The sequence below is a fragment of the Lytechinus pictus genome, chromosome 12, assembly GCF_037042905.1.
Source record: "Lytechinus pictus isolate F3 Inbred chromosome 12, Lp3.0, whole genome shotgun sequence".
NCBI classification, from domain to species: domain Eukaryota; kingdom Metazoa; phylum Echinodermata; class Echinoidea; order Temnopleuroida; family Toxopneustidae; genus Lytechinus; species Lytechinus pictus.
In genome coordinates this window covers 8161099-8176250 of record NC_087256.1, presented here as the reverse complement: position 1 = coordinate 8176250, position 15152 = coordinate 8161099, and the positions used below count along the sequence as shown (strand labels likewise).

At 33.6% G+C, this 15152-nt stretch overlaps 1 protein-coding gene across 1 annotated transcript; it reads right to left on the bottom strand.

Annotated features, from left to right (window-relative positions):
• Positions 1–1261: 1261 nt before the first annotated feature.
• Positions 1262–15136, bottom strand: LOC135156132 (uncharacterized). The gene is made up of 4 exons (XM_064107544.1): positions 15038–15136; positions 10567–10651; positions 6124–6186; positions 1262–4573 (listed from the first exon to the last, which is right to left on the bottom strand). Exons 1-4 carry the CDS (start codon positions 15093–15095, stop codon positions 4405–4407), a joined length of 375 nt encoding a protein of 124 aa, XP_063963614.1. The 5' UTR covers positions 15096–15136; the 3' UTR covers positions 1262–4404.
• Between the last annotated feature and the right edge of the window lie 16 nt (positions 15137–15152).

Genomic DNA, 15152 nt, shown 5'->3' with positions numbered 1-15152 from the left:
ATCATCATCAACATTATCATTATCATCACCAATATCATCTTAATTATTATCAATTCAAACATCAACCAAATTTTATTACTTCATTTAATACTTCACTATTATAATCATGATTATCATTATCACAGATTATTTCCATTTCCTATGCTCTTTTCTTTTAGGAAAAGGATAATGATAATGATCATGATAATGCTGTTGATGACCATGATGATAATGATGATATTCATGATCATTATTGTTATATTGCTCATCTCTGGTACATATTTAATGGTCACGAACATATTGATGATCATGATGATGATGACATCAATTATGATGACGTTTTTAATGACTATTCATGTATGCTTAAAAAAAAAAAAGAAGATAAAAAAGAAAAAGAAAAGAAAGAAAACCAATACGAGAGAGACAGAGAGAGAGAGGTTAAAAAAAGAGGAAAGATTTTCTTTCTCTCTTTCTCATCGTTTTTTAACATTACCATCATCACCATCATTCTCTATTTTATCATGGTCACAAGCTGCATTGATCTTAGTTTATTCCGATTTGTTGATTACTTTCATTCGTAACATAATCACTATCAATTTCTTCTCGAAAATTTTCATCGCCGTATCATTTTATGATATATTTGCCATTATCAAATGTTTGGGGCAAAAGCCTCCTACCAACCACCAATGAAGTCCGTTGAAAAAGAGAGAAAAGAAACAAATAAAAGAGGAAAATAGAAATGATAGATCATGGTTGACTTTCCTGTTTCAGCATATCTAATGTATTGTTATCATCATCACAATCCCTTTTTTTTTCATTATTGCCATGATTATCAACATATTCATCATCATATTGTCTTTAATCAAATAAAATTTCTAAATTGTTTTTCCTGTTTGTAGACAAGTGTTTTGATGATATTAAACATTATTATTCATTACAATACCCAGCATTTATCACCAAGGGCTGGTATCCTCCAGCTGCTCCGTTCACTAACAATTTCAGGGATAAACATGGTCAGCACATTACTCACAGGGGCTATAGCATTTACAGACACCAGACTTGTAAATTATGATCATCAACATCGCCATTATCATTACCACTACCATAATCATCATTCACCATTAAACCACCATGACCTTCTTTGCTATTATTACCTAATCTCTTTCACTGTTTTTTTTTTTTCAGGCTTATGGTGTGGTTATTACTTTAAGTACAATGATAAGAGGAAATAATTTCAAAATTTAAGGAAAAATTGAATTTACTGCATCACACTAAAAGAAAATACTCTTTAGTATTTTTATTTTCTATCTTTATTTGTACAATCAAAAGCCATAAAAGATAATGACAGATTTCTGAACATAAAAAAGAAAATATAAATACAATAACAATGATCAACAAATAATTCATAATAATCAAAATAAAAGGTTCACAGCATTTTAACTGTTACCCAAAGCCCTCAAGGCTTGGGCTTACATTGTTATTCCAATATCATAGGGATCCTAAATACATACACAGACTACATACATAAAGTTTCATTCATATAATGTATTATTGCAAAATACTGCATCTAAACAGAAAAGTGATGCTTAGTTTAACAATTCACTGGGAAGAGGGGGGGGGGGGCCTGGTGGAGGTAGACCATTTTTGTTGTTTGATATTTTTTGCAAAAAGTCCATTAAGCGAAAAGCAAAAATTCATTACAGATGCATACACAATCAAAGTTACAAGATCATCTACAAAATTGTAAAAGTAAAAATGAGTATTTTTATCTATTTTTTTTTAATTTTGTGAACTTGACCTCTGACCTCATGACCTTTAAACTGATGAGATCTTCTTCACCGCCATTCCATACAGGATTCAAGTTTCAAGTGAATCCATGAAACTGTTTTTGAGTTGTAGCAAGAACAGAGTATTTATTATGTACTTGCTTGAACTTTCTGACCTTGACCTTGATCTGTTAACCCTAAATAATGAGATCATGTACCAACAGAATATGAATATTAATTTTTTTCTAACGATACATACATGCATACGCATGTGTGAAATCATTTTGAGCACCTAATGCATATATGGTCCAAGTTGAAGTTGATCTGTGAAATGGTTTTTGAGTTACTGCGAGAACAAAAATGGAATGAACAGACAGATGAACGGATGGACGAACAGACGGATAATCCAAAACATAATGCCACCGGCAACCACTTTTGATGAGCAGAGGAATAAAAATTATTTAGCTTGCTTTAGACAATGTCAGTTACTGATGTATAAAGAGAAACTAAAATAATAACTTTCCTTTATGAATAGTGGGATGTTTTACCATTCACGCAGGTCAATTCGTAATGAAGATCTCTTTAAATATAACTGGCTTAATTTTTTGTGGTGTTAAATCAACTGTGAAAACTGACAATGTTGAGAACTCATCAACACAGTGGTTCAACACAATTTACATACAAGCTTTGCACATTGTTCCATATCAAATTCATATATGTGGTTCTCAAGTTATGCAATATTATGTAAATGACTGTCAGGCTTTAAAATGCTGTAATGATCAAAACAAATCAAATAAACTTTTCTCCCAAAATTCATAAATGTGTCATTATTTCTACTTTTACTCAGTCAAAACAATCTATGTTTTTTGGTGATTAAAATGATGTTGCCACAATTCTCATTGAAAACTAGATAAATCTCGACTGTGCACGGTCAAAATGTATGCCTCCGCCACTGCCCGACCAGAAAAATATTTCTTACTTTCTATTTCCATGAACAAAAAAACACTATAGACCTTCAATCTTCACACTTTGAAATCTAGTCAGGTAACTGTTTCTCCAAAAGGGAGACATATGAACTGAAATCTAAAATGGATGCAAATTTTCTTTTTTACATTCAATCACCATTTCACAAAAGAATCACAACAGCAAAACTGAATTTCCAATTATCTGAATACATTGGTAATCACGAAACACTCAAGTGCAGTGACAAATAAAACAGTAGTAAATGGATAATATAAAACAATACAAAAATGTAACATAAGTAACCAATTTAAGACACTTTCCTTAAAGGAGTAGTCCACCCCCAACAAAAATTGATTTGAACCAAAAGAGGACAATCTAGGAAACATTATGTCACACACTTAATACAAATTGCATGGAAAATAAGAAAGTAATGTAATTTTAAAATATTGGTTATCTTATACAAAACAGTTATAACCAAATCGTGGTCATGTCCAAATCAATGAGTTGATGATGTCACATACTCACTACTTCTTTTGCATTTTATTACATAAATCATACCAAATTTCATGTTTTTGAAAATATGATAACACAGATACACTTAATTTCTTCACAACAGGTTTTATCAATGGTTTATGAAGAATGTGAGAATAGAATCAAACTTGGTTTGTTTCCTAAGGAGGAAAAAAATGAAATATTTCATATTTTATTTAATAAAAATACAAAAGAAATAGTGACTTGATGTCATCACTTTCTAAATTGCATACAAAGCATGATGTGTATATAACTGTTTTGCTGAATACAGAAAAACTTTGAACTGACATAACATTCAATTTTGATGAAATTTTCAGCATAAAGCATGTTCGTTTGATTTTTCCCTTTTCGTCCAAATCCATTTGTTCTTGGGGTGGACATGGTTTTTATAAGTCTTGAATCATTGATTTACTTTTGATTTCTTTTTGTATTGCACATCTCAGTTGGGGTTTACGTATGAAGCAGATTGTGAACTATAATTTAAAAAACTGTTGAAAATCAAAATAAACAAAAATTCTGCAATGATAAGAAAGCTGAAATTGTTCAGATGATAATAAACAAATTTATAGAAAGTGACCCATCACAGAGTCCAGTTACATTTTAGACGAGCCAATGTCCTCTAAGTGGTCTTTTCTTTGACAATTTCAAGGACCTGTAGCATTTGTGGGCAGGCGATTTGTCTGGTAGCCAATGAGACTGACAGATTATGGTTGATAAACGTTTTTCTTTGAAATAAGTGCGCAAGTAGTGAGGAGTTAGTCAATCCTTGTCTTGAAGGTGTGTTCTTCATTAAAGTCTTTTGTTTAGAGTAATGATAAACTGGACGACAAATGATTAACTGGACGACAAACACTAAATATGGGTGAGAGGGGATTACATATCTGTGACACATTTTCAATTATCTAAATTTCATAAGTTATCATCATCAAATCTTGTCAATAAAACAAATTTCTAAATTGTTTTTCCTGTTTGTAGACAAGTGTTTTGATGATATTAAACATTATTATTCACCACAATACCCAGCATTTATCACCAAGGGCTGGGATCCTCCAGCTGCTCCGTTCACTAACAATTTCAGGGATAAACCTGGTCAGCACATTACTCACAGGAGCATTTACAGACACCAGGCTTGTATGGCACCGATTGGGATTGGATATAAATTTCATCAATACAAACCAATGGAGTGAAACTGCATAAATGAATGGCTTTGTACACTATGCACACTCCTACATGGTCCCAAATCATTAGATGAAAAGCGGTCTAATAACCGCAAGTCAGGCAGTAATCCCCAAGAGGAGTTATCACATTGTTGGTGTTTGGGTTCTTGTTGGTACCTGTACTTAATAGTAACATTGAGAGAACAACATTATTACACAGTGTATTACAGAAACTGCAAATGGTATGTAAAGAAAATTAAGAACTATTACACAATACACTTATATATCTTTGTCCCATAACCCCCTCCCCCTTGGACTACCTTTTTTCTGAGTCGATGTATACCATGTAGTCATTATAAATTACAAGATTTCTGTATTCATTGAAAATAAAAGCACATTCTTAGTAGAAAGTTTTCATTTCTTTCACTTCCAAACTAGATTCAAATTCTGTTTCATTTCTTTTTGATAATTGCTGTTGCAATAATAAACTGATGCTTCTTATGACACCATGTATTGTAAAATAAAATATCTTTGCAGTAGTAATTGCATTTTGAAACCAGACGAATCTTTGACTGCGCACGGTCGAAATGTACGCCTCCGCCACTGCCAGACGAGAAATATATATCCTAGTTTCTCTTTCCATAAAGTATAAAATAGTAGACCTTTGATCTTGCGACTGCAGAATCTAGTCAGATAACATATAAACTTCACTGAATCCTGTGACCTTGAGACCAAAAATCTGAACAGATCACTGTCACTTGTATATGCACACATGAAAAAAGTTGGAAGTTGATCCTTCAAAGGGTTTAAAAGTTATCATTAGAACAATCTATTTCTTATGCATTTTATTGAATTTTATGACCTTCACCTTTGACCTTGAGACCCAAAATCTACTCAGATCATTGTCAGCTGTATATGCACACATGAGCCAGTTTTGAAGTTGATCTGTTAAAGGGTTTTGGAGTTATCATGAGATCGGTCTATTTTTGATGTATTTTATTGAATTTTATGACCTTGACCTTTGACCTTGACATTCAAAAAATTTAATCAGCTCATCGTCTATTGTATATGTACACATGAGCCAAGTTTAAAGTTGATCTGTCAAAAGGTTTTAGAGTTATTACAAGAATAGTCTATTTTTTATGTATTTTATTGAATTTTATGACCTTGACCTTTGACCTTGAGACCCCAAAACTTATCAGCTCATTGTCACTTGTATATGCACACATGAGCCAAGTTTGAAATTGATCTGTCAAAGGGTTTTTGATTTTTTGTGAGAAAGGTCTATTTCTTATGTATTTTATTGAATTCTATGACCTTTGACCTTTGACCTTTGGACCCAAAAACTACTCAGCTCATCGTCACCCAGATAGGTGTCCTCGAGCCGAGTATGAAGTTGATTAGTTGACTGGTTTTTAAGTTATCGCGAGAACGAAAGTGGGACGGACGGACGGACAACCCGAAAACATAATGTCTCTGGCAGCACCTTTGGTGGGTGGAGGCATTGTCATAATGTCCTTTACATGAAATGTAATGTTTTGAACTTGATTTAAATATACTTGGTTGAATATCCTTTTTTTTTAAATTAATGTATTCATAAATGCAGAGCTCTTTTGAAAATTGCCTTTATTCATAATCTATGCAGACTTTCATTTATCAAAATATGTTAAATTTTTCATTTTGCAATCGTAACTATTTGATCAATACAAAATTAAATCTACACTTACCCTTTATTCTTTCCTTCTTGCTTTTCTAAGATATCAGATAAACATTCTCCTCCCTTTTGACATCTGTATCGTACGATAAATAACAGTCAAGATATTTTAATACATTAACAAACTGCATTCACAATCATATTACACTCAATATGATTTTTTTTTACATGCCTCAAAATTAATGCTTCTTGATTTAGGATGTTACTATAATGTATCTTAAGTAAACACTTCCAAAATTCAATAGAAAACGGGTACATGAGTATTTTTATTTCATTTCATGTCAACTAAAATATTACTTGAATTGCTTCATGATAACTATAATACACAGGAATGACTTCAGCTTCTAATGAGTCTAATCCCTTACTGTAAACATGATCTATTAATGTTCCACTCTCTGTTGTAGGATTCATAACATGCTGTTTGTAACCATTCATAGACATTAACTGATGTATCTTTGATGATCCTTTCATCAAATTTTCATTAAAATCACCTGTTATAATACATCTTGTGCATCTTTTATTCAGTTCATTTATCAAATCAGTCAAATTTTGACAAAAATGATTAATATCATAAGAAGGAGGTCGATATACGACTGAAACAACAAGAGAAGGAGATCTACTAATAAGAACTGCAATAAACTCCAAATTATCCACATTTATGTTTAATCTGCTCGTGTCAATTTTCTTCACATACATTCCAACGCCGCCGTGTGCTAGGTCTTTAAATTTGCCTGAATTTCCAGATTCATTGTATGAAAGACTACGTGGCTGATGGTAGAATTTATGTTCATCCATAAAAATATTTAAAATGTTGTCATCATTAATCCATGTCTCAGTCAAACAAATTATGTTTGCATTCATAAATTGTTGTTGGGAACGAAGATCTAAAAAATGTTGTCTTAATCCTTGTATATTGTGCAAAATTAAAGTGAACTTATCGCTCTCACTCTTTTCAGCTTCCAAATTTTCAATAAATGGTTTCATGTTATCCAATCTTTCTTTGATTTCAGGATTACAATGTATGCTTTTAGATTCAAAATTTTCTATAGTAAGGCCAGATAATGAAGAAACACGACTAAGCCCAACATATGCTTGACCAGACTCAAATGTCCTTTTCAATGATACCACAGCTTTGTCTAAGGTCAAACCTTGTACTTTATGTATTGTACATGCATAAGCAAGTTTCAATGGAAACTGTCTCCTTGAATACTTCTTACCCAGAAATTCGTTACATTTTTCAATGGAATGTATACCAACATTTTCCTTGTCAAATTTTACTCTGATGCAAACATATTTAGAATTTGTTTGGTCCATAATTATTTCACAAACATTTCCAAAGCATCCATTTGTAAGGCCTTTGCTAACATCAATGTTCTTGACCAACATGACTCTTGCATCGATGGCAATCCATAAATAACTGGGTAATTGGCTTCTACAACGTGTGACAGGTTTTTCGCGAACTGTACTTCCCTTCTTCGAGTCTCTTTCTGTGTCTTCGGCTTTCAAGCATATCACATTGGAACATTTCTTATGCAACAATTTCCTGTTCCATTCATCTACTTCCTTATTACATGAATAAATATGAAGAGCGTCTTCATTTTCTTCACCAGTTTCACAGGATTTTAGCACTGCCAGGTCTTCATCAGAAAGAATATCATCTCGTTTTTTTACTCTTAATCTGTTCAGTAAAAGAGCAAATTTTGCATCGTCTTTTTGTCTCATAATTTCTTGAAGTTCTACTTTTTTAAAATTGTCATTCCATAACACTCCTTCAAGTGTATCTTTATATAAAGGGCTTCCAAAGACAGGAGGTAATTGATACATATCTCCAACAGCAATAACGGAAACACCAGCAAAAGCAGTCTGATCTCGTGATTGTTTTATTTGCCGTAGACGACTGTGGACATAAAACATCAATTTTTGATTTACCATGGACACTTCATCAATGATTAGAATTTGCAACTGAATTAGCTTGTTGCGAAGAATGCTTATTTTTTCTTCACTTAATGGCTGGTAAGGCATCTGTGCATTAGGTGGAATAGACAAAATACTGTGAATAGTATGACCATCTATATTATAAGCTGCTACTCCAGTGGGAGCCATTTTCAACACTGAGACATCATCAGGATTATGCATCATTCTGGCTAATATACGTGTTGATTCATAGTATATGCATTTGACTAAATGGCTTTTTCCAGTGCCAGCTCCACCTGTGATAAATACATGAAAGGGTTCAACTTGTTTTCCATTTATTTTATCGAGACACCACTGCCGTATCTTATAAAACACAATTTTCTGCTTCTCATTCATTGACCTAATGATACAATGCCTATCTTCTTTTGAAATTTTATGAGTCCTAATTTCCACTGCAAAGTTTTCTTTATTTTTGGATTCTTTTAGATCAGGCATAGCAAGTTCTTCATCCTGGTCTTCGGCATCAACATACACGTTTGGATGTTCAAGTCTCTGTACTTCACTTTCAGGACATAATAGGCCCCATGCATCTTCTGGTACACCAAAACGATCTAAATGCTCTTGTGCCAGTTCGATAGAATCTGCTTTGATTTCAAATTTTTTCATGTTATTACTGATAACTGAGCTAACCCTTTGCAAGTCATTTCCAGATAATTTTACACAACCTGTCTCATAGAACTCTTCATAACTTTTGAACCCAGGAGGCTTCAACTGCTCATCGATATAATGTGGCAAAAAAAGTTGCAATATACTCATGAAATACGTTTCAGGTGATCTGGTGGACGAGAATCGTGGATATCTTACGACTGCATCTTTGGAACGAGTTCGTCTTTGAATGTATCCCAAATTATTTCTGAGTTTAAAGATGTTTTTGTGCACTTTGCTTTTCATATGGCAAGCGGTCAATATCCTATATTGAGAACAAAAAGTTGCAAGACACATCTTTTTGAACATTGCATCTTTAGGTCGAGCTTTGTATCTCTCAATTTTGCTAGGAAACCAAATATTTTCTTCATCATCATCACAATCAGGTCTGTTTCTTATGACATTTAACGGTAAACTCATTCTTATGGGATCAGGACCAACAGATATAAATTCAACTTTCCTAGAACATTCTTTCAGTCTTAGACTGCAAACACGGAATACACTTTCTTGAGCCGATACTTCGCGGTTGTGCATGTACACTTGCCCGACTGATTTCATACTTTCTTTAGCATCTTTATTTCCATCTTTCATCTCAGAAACTGTTTGCTCTAAAAGCATTCCCATTTCTCTTTCTGCCTTTGACATGTAGGACACAATGTAAATAACACAGGCATAGGCATTTGTCACATATTGTAAGTCCATGTTAGCATTCCAACACCTCAATAAGTTAGGGTTATACTGATTTATCCATACATCGCCAGGCTTTCTTCTGATTACCACACTTTCCTGTGATGCAATCTCGTGATGTGCCTCTTCAAACTGGCTTTGTGTAATTTCAAGTTTATCAAAAAGTTCTTTAGTACTATTATATTCAGTTCCATCCGACAAGGCATTTTTAACAGAATTCAACAATTCTTTTGCATTTTCTGTAGCCTTTTTCTCAGCATCTTCATTATTTTCACCCTTTTTCTTTTTGTTTGTTTTTCTATCATCTTCTCCATTTTCACCCTTTTTCTTTTTGTTTGTTTTTCTATCTTTAACTTTAATGATAAACGTCTCTTCTGAAGGTGGTCTCGGGAAATTAAATCTACAAGTCGTTCCTTTTTTTCTGCACGATTTAGAATGCGTTTTACTGTGTTGCTGTACAGAACAAACAATTTCATGCAATTCTGGATCGTCTTCCTTATCAGGCGTCACACAAGAAATATACTTATCTATAAATTGTACAACATCTTCATCTTTGTCTTTTCCTAATTGTGGGGCGTCAACCCAGAACAAAATATGGCAATGTGGACTTCCTCTTTGTTGAAACTCATATCTGTATGCAAAGTCTTGGATGTTCCCAATAGGAGCAGATGGTGATAAAATGACTTTATGAAGAAAAGTATGAAATCTTTTCTCAAACATCCTTGCTAATGTTACTGGATTTGAGTTCATCAGCTTGCATTTTTGTGCCCAATCTAAGGTACTTGACTTTCTGCTATCTCCTTGCTGTTTTAGTAATGTGTTCATAATCTCTGGCCATCTCATATCAGCACAAGAAAATGAAGCAAACCAGGTTGGTTTTCCAAGCTGTCGAACCATTGCTAGAATATCTTTTTGTGTTTTCTGCCAGTAAGGAGGTGTCCCTCGAATCTGCTTAAGAAATTTATATCCTTTGTCTGATTTTAAAACATTTTTAATTTTTTCAGGACATCTCAAATCTGAGGCAGTAATTGGTGAGGAATCATCTTTTTTGTTGCAACTTTGTCTCAATGCAATAGACACTTGTGACAAAACTTGTTGAATTTCATAGATATACTGAGCATAAAAAATAAAATCTGTATTTTGAGCAAACCTGTTGTCAACATGCATCAATCGGTTCAGCAGATAACGTCCTAATGTTATCCTCTCTTCCCTTCTATCATGGTACGTCGGCTGACCTTTGGGAAACAATATAGGAAAACATTTAGCTTCATTAGTTTCATCTTGCAGAACGGATACAGGATTTTTTCCTTCACAAGGGGCACAGCATATTATTTCATCAAAATATTGATCAAGAATTTCCTGTCCAATATCAACTGGTTGAAGACATGAATCTAGATGCAAACCATGGAAACGGTCTTCCTCGTCAGTGATGTCTTTTTTTTCATCATTGATGTCATTTTTGTTTGATTTTGTATTTGGCACGTTGGCACTCTGTCTGAAGTTTTCATCATTTTTCTTGTCCTTAGACAAAATACTGTCAATATCTTCATTCCATTTTTTCCAATAATTTTTCCAATAATTTCTTAATTGAGTCTGAGCACTCATTTCGCTTTCCTGTTCTTCTTCAGTTTCATCATCATTTTCATTTTGTTCCATTGAATTTTTCCATCCCTCATTCACAGTGATATTTGAATAATATTTGTTATTTAGTTTTAGATAATGCAAAGCACAAAGCAGTTTTTCTTTATTTACAAATTTATACTCGTAATGACCTTTGTAAGACAATTTTCTTTTCAGTTTAACACGAATCAATTGATCTTCTGATTGTGCTCTTGGTAAAATATCTGCAGTTTCATAAGAATTTGAAGGGACACACACGACTGGACCATGAACTCCGTTTTGACCACCTTTAGGCAATGCCATCAATTTCATGAAGGGAATATTTAGTGCTATTAAATGCTGTTCCAATGTGTTTAAGTTCGCAAGTTCTTTTGGAATTTCATGTAATTGCAAGTTATTTAGGTTTGCTTCTGCAGGTACTCTGTCAGATTTCAACTTTCTATGGCAAGTAAAGCATATCCATAAAGATGATCTAGCTGAGGTTTTTACTGGACAATCTCCTCTACATTCTGAATTACAAACATGCAAATACTTTGTACTAATACAGATCTGAAACTTATAATCATCAATTACACATTTCTTGACTTGATTTTCAAAAAGAAGTTTAAAGCATACAGCACATACATATTCTGGACCATGAGATACAATTTCTCTAAATTCTTTGATTACATTGTTAAATTTACACAATTTTTCCTTTTTAGCAATAGTTCTTTTAGTATTTCGTTTTATTACACTTTCTCTAAACTTTTTGATTTTTCTATATTTCTCTTTTGACATTGCCAATTTCCTTTGTCTATATTGTCTATTTTTATATCTCCTTAAAGACATGAATTTCATGGTATTCCTTTTATTTTGTCTGAACTGCGCATCTTTTGCATACTTTTCTTTAAGCATGTGTTTCATGGTATTCTTTTGTTTTTGTCTGAACTGCTCATCTTTTGCATACTTTTCTTTAAGCATGTGTCTCATGATATTCTTTTGTTTATATCTGAACTTCAAATCTTTTGCATACTTTTCTTTAATCATGTGTCTCATGGTATTTTTCTTTTTCTGCTTGTAATTTTCTTCATTCTGATATCTGGTTTTCATAGTCTCTTTCACTTTTTGTTGGAAGTCTTTATCTGTCATATATCTTGTTTTATTTGCATTAAGTCGACGTGTTTTATATTTCAAATTAGATTGATACAGATTTTTCATGGTAGCACATTGTTTTACCTTAAAATCAGAATCAGATGTGTATTTGTAGTTTCCTTTGACCATGTTAATTTTTTCCATTCTCCAGATAATATCTTCATGATATCTTGATTTTTTGCTCTCTTTTTTTCCTTTCTTAGGTGTATTTGCATCTTTGACACAAGCCTCTACTTTGTTTTCATATACCCTACCACGAATTTTTCTCATAAACTCCTTTTTGTATTTCATTCTTTGTGTACAACTTCTTTTACGTCTTTTCTGCATTTTCGTACTGCTTCTATCACTTTTCATGTCAGTAATATTTCTTTCATTGATATTTTCCGTTCTCTTAGAATTTCCATCTTTAAGGACAGAACTGTCTCTGTTTATGTCCTGCGATCTAAATTTCTTTGTTACTTGGCAAACATCTATGTTAGCTTCTATTTCTTGCTCCAAAGTATCCAGTTTTCGTTTTCTTGTCAGATTACAACTTCCATTTTTTTCTAAATTCTGTGGCTCATTGGCACACCGATTAAAATCATTAGCATCAGTACTTTCCATACTAATGTCTTTGTCTGCAGGGGAGCTTTTCATAGTCCATGTTGTCGATTCTGTAGCTTCTTTTATCATATTGCTTTCATCACAAAAGATTATGTTATCCACTTCATCAACTGGACTTAATAACTCGTCTTCATCAATTAATTTGTCAGAAAAAACACTTTGTTCTATTGTTCCAACATTATCACAGATATCATTTTCTACGTGTATTGCATTGTCACTCAGTAATGGATCTTGGGGCAATGAAATGCCAGGTAACTGAAAGCGACCATTCAATGTCTCATTCTTGCCGGAAATTGTTCTTGCAATAACACCTGTGATTTCATATTGCGTATATTCAGAGCAACCCAAAGTCCTTGCCAACCTCATACAATGCTTGTGAACACCTTGCCAGCTTGGACTTTCTAGTACTACACTAAAGCCATCCTCTATGAGTAAGCCTCTTGAGTTTCTTGAATGAGAATCAAATACAAAAAAAGATTCAAATGCAGATATGACAACAAAAGTGTTCCCAGAAAATGTTACAAAGCTAGCATTGACATCACTGCATAACTCTTGCTCTAGTGCTTGTTTCAGTGGCAATGAAATTGAGTCCACCAAAGTTGATTCATCTCCTTCTAGCAAACCAGGAATCGATTCACGATATTCAATCTCGAACAATTCATCATAGGCTTCCAAGAGTTTTGGTAGATCAGAAATCAATAAATATTCGTCTTGGCGTGAAACAAACTGCCTTATGTTACGATACAATTCATCCCCGTTGATCAAAATCCTATCCAAATCATCATTATTCCAATCAGCCGCATTTTTCACTTTGCTGTACAACAGAGCTGATAATGAATTAGCAACACATTGCTTTCCAGATGAACAACCAAATCTTTCATGACCTTGATTGAATCTTCCCTGTGCAACTGGTTTGACTCGTGTATCTACTGCTGTACTCACATCTTGTTTTGTTTTTGTGGTCTTTGATGAATCACTACCAAGACTCTTAACAGATTCAACTACATTAAAATGATTATTATCTGTGTATTGTAGAAAAATGCCTCTCTCAGTTGTAATAACATTTATGCTGCCAGGTTTCTTAGCAGAGTACAACTGCCAACACGGTACTTGGTCATTATAAGAATAGATATCAGTATCAATTAAGTTGGCCAATGCACTCATCTCCGTGTCCGTAGCCCAAGTTCCATCTTCCGATATTCTCTTTTCAACAACATATTCTCTGACACTTCTGAACTCACTTCTCAATGTATTCCTAAACATATCGTTAGTTTCTAATAAATGATTAACGGTAAGTCTCCGCAGAATCGCATGATGACGTTCAGTACCGGAAATTCCATACGAAATTGCACGAAAGAAACAGTTGCCATCTCTAATTATAATTTTTATGCACGAAGGAATCCCAATATTCTCGTCTTTATTAAAACTTTCATGCCAGCTCTTCTGTGCACAATTAATATTCATTTTTTTACAAATCGCTTGTTTCTCATTCATCTCGAGGGGTACAAATTTGAAAGACTTGTCTGGTCTATCGCACATTCCAAGATCTGATACAAACTCTACTTCGTCTCCTGATTCATTCGAACAGATTTCAACTTCATTTTCTTCTTCAACAATGTCTGCTTTGATATCAGATTCCAAGGAAATTTGCACATGAGAGTAATCAATACACTCATCTCCCGTATTCAAAATTGCATTGCTTGTATTTTCGTTCAGTCTTGCATCTGGAACAATTTCAATGTGACACGTTTCATCAAGTACATGCTGTGTACCAATACCCTGACATGACTCTTCACTTTTAATTGAACTACAAGGTATAACTGCAACAGTTTCAATGCTGGTGTCTGAATCTGAATCGATGTAATTCCTACGATTACGTTTGATAGGTGTATCAATGTCAATGTCTCTACCGCTTTCCTCATTCTCTTCAATAACATCCTGCAAATCGACTTGCCTTACTCCATTGGTGACATTCATGTTTTCTGCACTACCGATACTTTGTTTTCTAATTTCACCTGTTCCATTCTCATTTAATGGCATGTTTGGAGGATGACCGTCATTACTGCCTCTTGATTCTCCTTTATCTTTGCCTACTGTGATCGATTTATCAGAATTGTTTGATTGATTAGAAACTTTTTCTTTCTCTGAAGAATTTGTCACTTCATTGTGGATCATATCTGTGTTCAACTCTTTTACTTCCTTCTTTGACGATTTTGAAAAAGTGCAATCGACATCATCTACCCTTTTTTTCACTTTGATAAACTGACCTTTCTTGTTCCTTTGTTTGCCTCCTGCATGAACTCTGTACCGTCTCAAATCCTTCATCTTTCCCAGAATATTACACGTTCTTCGGTTGGAGTGCTCAGCAGAATCTGGTTTCGA

Coding starts and splice junctions, on each gene's coding strand:
- LOC135156132 (XM_064107544.1), bottom strand. CDS start 15,095: ATGAAGGATTTGAGACGGTACAGAGTTCATGCAGGAGGCAAACAAAGG. Junction 6,187..10,566: donor TTGATGCATGTTGACAACAG/GTTTGCTCAAAA, acceptor CGTACGATACAG/ATGTCAAAAGGGAGGAGAAT. Junction 4,574..6,123: donor CAAGAAGGAAAGAATAAAGG/GTAAGTGTAGAT, acceptor TATTAAGTACAG/GTACCAACAAGAACCCAAAC.